The sequence below is a fragment of the Euphorbia lathyris genome, chromosome 5 (assembly GCF_963576675.1).
Source record: "Euphorbia lathyris chromosome 5, ddEupLath1.1, whole genome shotgun sequence".
Taxonomy (NCBI): Eukaryota; Viridiplantae; Streptophyta; class Magnoliopsida; order Malpighiales; family Euphorbiaceae; genus Euphorbia; species Euphorbia lathyris.
This window is the reverse complement of record NC_088914.1, coordinates 41,540,405-41,547,546: the sequence shown is the minus strand read 5'-3', so window position 1 is coordinate 41,547,546 and position 7,142 is coordinate 41,540,405. Positions and strand designations below refer to the sequence as shown.

General features: G+C 34.1%; 1 protein-coding gene across 1 annotated transcript; it reads left to right on the top strand.

The window, feature by feature from the left end:
- The first annotated feature begins 561 nt into the window (after nt 1-561).
- Nucleotides 562-5,428, top strand: LOC136230111 (uncharacterized). The gene is made up of 2 exons (XM_066019049.1): nt 562-1,042; nt 4,857-5,428. The coding sequence occupies exons 1-2, from the start codon at nt 760-762 to the stop codon at nt 5,234-5,236; spliced, it is 663 nt and encodes a 220-aa protein (XP_065875121.1). The 5' UTR covers nt 562-759; the 3' UTR covers nt 5,237-5,428.
- Nucleotides 5,429-7,142: the final 1,714 nt, after the last annotated feature.

The following is a 7,142-nucleotide window of genomic DNA, read 5'->3' as shown; positions in this document are numbered from 1 at the left end:
TACGTTGTCGAACTCGTTGGACCAATCAGAAAGGTCGGCGATAGTTAGCCGCTTCATAGAGAACTGAACAACGTCGGAATGATAGAGAGAAAAGTTAGAGAGAGAAAAGGAAAGATAGAAAGATTTGAAAGCTTTTATAGAGAGAGAAGAGTTAGAGAGATGAGATACAGAAAATGAAGGGAGAGAGAGGGTGTGTGTGTTCTACTTTTTTTTTTCAATTTGGGAGAGATGAATGTATTTTAGTAATTCCATATTAGGGTGTGAATCGTTTACTTTTAAAGTGATCAAAATATTGACGTGGTAACGTTGATTTGCGTTGACCAAATATCAATTATACACTTTAATAGGAGGTTACTAGAAAGTTGTATAATTTAATGTACAAAATTAAAGGTTATACATGTAAAAATGGATAAAAATGGTATAAGTAAGTTACCAAGAATTGCCGACAATATGATAAAAAAATCAAAATAAAAAATTTGATTTCGCTTTCTTAACTACTAACCACTACTAGTACTACACATTCGAATCTCATTCAATAATGAAATTTTGAAAATAGCAAAGACTTTAAACCGTTTGTTCACAGCCACGTGTGCGTCATCTTCAATTGAGCTAAGCGCTTAACGAAAGAAGAACTCGGCGCTTCACACGCTTCTTCGTCTACCAGATTTAAACATTCCTCATTTCTCCGTTTTACTCTACAACAGAAAACAAAAATAAATCAGAATCTCTCTCCACCATCTCATACCTTAGAATTACATCATGATACAGCTTCTCTACGCCGTAAACTTTGGGGAAATGGCTTTAATCCTGACGCTCCTATTCAAAACCCCACTGAGAAAGCTGGTGATCGCGACTTTGGATCGGGTCAAGCGAGGCAGAGGCCCTGTAATGATCAAAACCATTGCTGGGACTGTCTTTGTCGTCCTCTTGGCTAGTGTATATAGTATGATCAAGATCCAGAATCGTACAATCGAGGCTGGTACTCCCAATCCTACTGATCAAGTTCTCATGTCCAAGCACATGCTTGAGGCGTCTCTCATGGGTAACTCTCTTTTCTTATTTTTACTCTGATTTTGTTTTTCCAAGAACGCTTTGAATTTTGAGCAATGGGAATTAGGTTTGTATTTGAGTTGATTTATTTATTTTTTAAATGGCGGATGGAGCCTTAGAAATAATTCCTAGTTGATTAATAAAAGCCATAGAATATGAGTTTCTGCTCTTTTCGTAGCTTGTTTAGTAGTATTATGTTCTTTCTCTTTATGAATATTGTTAGGAATAATTGAAATTATGATAAACGAAAAATAAGCAAACACACAAGAATTATTTACCCAGTTCGCCACTCGATTAGAATGACTACGTTTGGGGGCACTACCAAACCAGGATATTTCACTATAATGAATGAGATGCGGATTACAGAGAAAGAGGAATCGCCCAAAAATGCCAAAAAATTTTTTTGGGCCGATGGCCCAACAGGGGCTACCGCCCCCCTTACCCCGTCCAACTCAGCAGCGAGTTGGATCGCTGCAGTTGGGCCCATCGCTTCAGTTGGGCCTATATATTTTAGTCTCCATAAGCCCAACAAATATTTATTTGAACGGAGCGGAACCATTCGAACGCGCTGTAGCATTATTGAAATAAAATGAACGTTTTACTCTGGAAATATAATCCACTTTCCTTCTCTCCAGAGTATAATTAATTTTTAGTGTTCTATTATACATCTATTTAATGTGCATTCTTTTTTCCAAAGGAATTAGTAGTATTTAATTAATAGATAGATTTGAAATATTTAAACCGCAATAGATTATACTAATGTGCATTATTTTCACTCTTGTTAACTTTTTTTACAATGTTGAGGCTGTTTCAGCTTGTTTAGGATTTCACTCTAAACCGTAGGTTATACAACAACACCTTTAGCGTTTTGGAGCTTTAATAAAATTATCTTTTTTATTTCTACAAAATACATTTTTCTTCAACGTTATTCCTCCGTTCAATAAATTATCATTTTTAATTATTATTTACTTATTTAGATTATTTTTATTAATTTATGTATTACGATTTTCATTTTTATAATTTATTTGTTGATTAATTTAAAACATGTCCATACTAGACATTTTACATAATAACAACAACGATTAATTACAATTTTACCAAACATTAATAATAGTAACAAACAACAAACGCGAACTAGCTAACAGCAGCAGCAGTAACAACAACAAACCTCGTATATATTTAATACCTTTTGAATGTGTAGTTTTGCTAGGTAGTAATCTTTATTGATAGAAAACGTACTTTTTAAACTATATTGTTTAAATCTTTTTAAAATGGCGTGAGAACACCTAGAAGCATTTTATTATAGAAACTAGAATGAGAGAGTACCAATTTATCTTGGGAAAAGATTGGGAGAAAAGTTTTAGATTACTTAATTGTTAAGTTCTGTGTCAGCTCACTTGGATCTATATGGACTTGTTCTGATGTGGTTTGAAACATGAGTAAGCTGTCAGTATACAGCTATGTTTTATTACTCATTACGAGGCCCTTCTGCATTATGTGCGTTTTTCAAATTTAGCTTGTAAAAGAATGTTTATTAATTTGTTGGAAATAGATAGATTTGTTATTGCACATTAACATGTATAGCTTAGTCTTGAGGAATCATAGATTCATATATGTGTGGTTTGCCAAAGCAACTGTGCTGCTGCTGTAATATAAGTACTGCTTGAGAATCTGACTTGAAATATTTTGAACCATTTTCATGGTTTGATTGTTTAACTGCTTGTTGAACTAAGGAAAATGGTATATGCATCTTATCTTTTTGAGTTTTTATACTATCGGATGCAACCATATGGAAAATTTTGGAAACTTCAATTTGCTTGAACTTATTTATAGGGTAATAGTAATTGTTGGCATATAAGAGAACGGTATAGAGTTGTTTTCTATCACCTTATAATTAAAACATGCTACAACCTATTCAATAAGAAAAACTGTTTTGGCTCAACAATTTATTTAGAATTACAATATGCTTGTCTGACATGTCCTCTTGGGACATTTGGGACATCTTATTAATATGCAACCGCTTACATGCCTCTATGCATGTATGATCAAACTAATGTTGATGCATAATTCATAGTAGGATTGTATTGATGTCGGGTTCCACTTGTTTTTTAGACATCAATTCAAACCCACCCTGAATCAGTCCTTAAGCTTGGACCATACTAAACTAAAAGTAGACCGCTTATTGTACAGCTAGGTTGGGCCTTAGAATAATTGTAAGTTTTATGCCGGGTCCACAGTTGAGGCTCATTGCATTAGGATAGCGTAGTTGTCTGGGACCATGAATGAGTTTAATTTTAGACAAAGCTGTTTAAGCTCCCATGTTTAGTCCAATTACCAAAGTGTAATGCAGAAGCAATTGCTAAGAGGCATTAAGGCTGTAGTTTTAGCAATGTTGTACACAATAGTTGAGACTCTTATCAAGAAGATAGATGTAATGATCGTGCTAGCATTTCATATTACTGTCTTTAGTGCACATTGCGCCCTGCATATTCTCTTAGCTTCTCAATACTGGCAATAGCTCCCTCTCTCACCCTGTGAGTTTGGGTGTGCCAACATTTAAGCTATGCATGTTGGATTAATTTGTAGCTAGAAAAGCTAATGATAATGCAACTTTTATTCGTTATTTAAGATTGCTTTTATGAGATTTGTGCTAGCTATTCACATGGATCCGTGCCATATTCTCCTGATTTTTTTTTGGGTACAGAGAGAGAGAGATAAGAGGGTGAGCCTTGGCGCAACGGTAAACGTTGTTGTCGTGTGACCAAGAGGTCACGGGTTCGAGTCTTAGGAGCGGCCTCTTGCCAAATAAATTGGCAGGGGAAGGCTTGCCCCCAGTACACCCTTGTGGTGGGACCCCTCCCCGGACCCTCGCTCAGCGGGGACGCGTAGTGCGACCGGGCCGCCCTTTTTTACAGAGAGAGAGAGATAACAGAAGCATACTTCAATTTAGCTATTTGTGCTGTTGTCATGAAGGATAAAAATTCTCTGATATCTGTCATGGATTTTGGACTTCAGTTGACTAAGAAATCCCATAAAGCTCTGAAATCAGAGTTGAAGATTGTGCTATTAATGCGTAGGAAATTAAAAAAAAGCATGTCCTAGAAAGAACATAGTATCTGAAAGATCAATTGATATATTTTTTTTGTTTTTGGTAGAATCAATTGATATATTGAATAAATGGATGTCGAGATGATGGATGAAAAGGAAAAAAATTAAAAGCGTTTTTTTTTTTTCACAATAATTTTTGCAACTTAACCTACTCAGATGTTGGACCTGTCTGTTGCACGGAAACTGAAACTGAAACTGAAACGGAATCAGACACCCGGAAACGCTATTTCTAAGAGAATATAGCTAGGAGATGGAAAAGAAAAACACGGAAACACTATAGAAGAGGAGTTCCCATGCAACATAGATGGATCCTATACACATGGGACGTATATATTTTATAGACACGTTTTTCCTTGTGAGCTTTTGTCTCAGAAAGTTGTGGATTTAGCATATTATATTTTCTAGATCTGTTCAATCATTCAGTTCAAGTTGTGGATTGATGTGTTCATTTTTGTCTGAGTATTTCATGATGACAGTTCTGTTGAATGTTCCAGTTTATATTCATATGCTTTCTCCATGGATAGGGTTTCAGGATATTCTTTCGAGTCGTCATGCGTGTGTGATAACATTTTTGTTTAATCCTTTGGTTCTTCAATCTGTTCAAGTTTACGTTATTCATAGTCAGTGTCGTTGATTTTACTGTGAAGATTGCATATTAGTACTATGTTGTTGATTTTAGTAGAAATAATTGTGTGCAGGATTCCTGCTTTTCCTGGCATTGATGATAGATAGATTGCACCACTACATTAGAGAATTGCGTTCACTTAGGAAGATAATGGAGGCTGCTAAGAAACAAAGCAGGGGGATTGAAGATGGAAAGAATGGGAATGCAGAGGAAGCTAAAACATTGGAAGATCTGCACACACTGAAATCAAAGGTGAAGAATCTAGAAAGTGAATGTGAATCAAAAGCAAAGGGGGCAAAGGATGCAGAAGATGAAGTGCAGGGTCTGCGTAAACAATCTGAAGGATTCCTTATGGAGTATGACCGTTTGCTGGCTGACAATCAAAACCTCAGGAATCAATTGGAGTCAATGGGCCAGACTGTCTCACAATCTGATGGCAAGAAGAATATATAAGATGAGGTAGTAACCACTAAAATCAAATTCCTAATCTCCTAATTTTTCTTTTCTTTGTCTTAATGGAACTATTTGAGGTTTTGAATTTTGATAGCAGTGCCAGAGAGCTAGGGATTTTGATTTTTTTTTTTTTCTTCCTGTTTTTCCTTTCTACCTAAATGAAAATAATGCAACAGTTAGTGTTTAGTTTAACATATGAAGCATATGAAGCATATAGTATTGGGAAATATTAGAGGGTAACGGCTCCTCTCTCCACTCATTTTGCAACACATCAGATTTTGTGACGTGTGTCTCAAAATGACTGGGAGTCCCACAACGACCTGGTCCCTCTACAATTTCCCCTTAGTATTACTTGTTTTAGGAAACCTTCTTCAGTTATTATTAATGATCGATTAGAGCATCACCAATACATTATAGATGACACTTCAACAATTATCTTTAAGTATTTCATTTCTAAATTTAGTTTGAAATATTTGATGGAGAACACATGAATATAATATTCGTGTTCTTGATGATGCTTGAAATTAGTCAAACGTTTGACACTCAATCCTACTATTTATGATATGAGGGGTAAAATTATTTTTGACGGTCAACATTAGAGGTGTTTTTTTGATACCTTTTACCATCACGTCATTACAAGAAAAACAAGTTTTTTTTTATGGTGAAATTTTTCAAATTTTTGTGGCGAAATCAAAATTGCCACAAGTTCATGCAGAAGGACGCAAAAGGTCTTTGTGGTGAAATATATGTCCCTATTAATGCATAATGTCTCCACTATTATCATTTTCTTTGTGGTATATGATTAATTTTTTTTTGGAGAGATTTCACCACAAATAATAATATTTCTGTGCGAAAATAGATTTCACCACTAATTGTGTATTTTCTGATGATTAAATTCGTCAAATGATATATGTTATGTGGAGAAAATGAACATTTGCAGAAAAATCCGTCAGATCGACAAAATAATAATCTATTATCATCTGATCACCTATGGGGTCAGAGATATCCATCAGTAATTATTTTTGACGAATGCTTTCAATCAAATTTTACGGCACAACTACTTTTCAAAATTTCAGAGCTTCAAATTTTAATTTTTTTTTGTGTCAATATACTTGGATCCGAAGGGAATATTATATACTTATATAAATATATAAAATAAATTAGAAAATTGAAACAAGTAGATGGAAGCAAATAAAAAAATTTCAATCAATGATGGTATGTATTTCTCAAAGATCTTGCAAAACCAAAACTTTCAGTCAATTGGATGTAATTGATACAAGAATATTATAAATTCAGGGATAGATAATTTATTAGTCCCCATTTTTTTTATCTAACATATTTTTTAGTTTCCTATTTTGAAAAACACAGTACAAGATTTCTATCTTTTGTCAATATTAACTATTTGGTCATTCTGTCTAACTTTTAAAGATTTTTAACCGTTATATTTGGCATAAACAGACAGACAGAAAATAACAGAGTAACATGTTCATTTTGTATCGTACTATGCCTGTCCTGAAAGCTAATATATGTTCGGTTAAAAGTCTAAAAAAATAAATAGAAGGATCAAAGAGTTAATATTGACAAAAGATATGGATCTTATAATGTGTTTTTCAAAATAGGAGGACTAGGTAAAAAAGAGGAACTAATAAATTACTTTTCCAAAATTTCGGGAAAAGGTCGAGTAAATGAGTCGGAATAAATTATTGAAAATGGGGTGACAGAATAATTGTTTGATGGTTGAAAAACCAAAAGCTTGATTCTGTTTCGTGGAGGGTGTTTTAAGGACGATTAAGAAGGCTATAAGGGGTCGTTTTTTACGAAATAAAAATTGAGAATTCGAGAATTGATGCCAATAAAGAGATTAAAATTAATTTGGACTAAAATGATCAGCTAACGAACTCAAAAT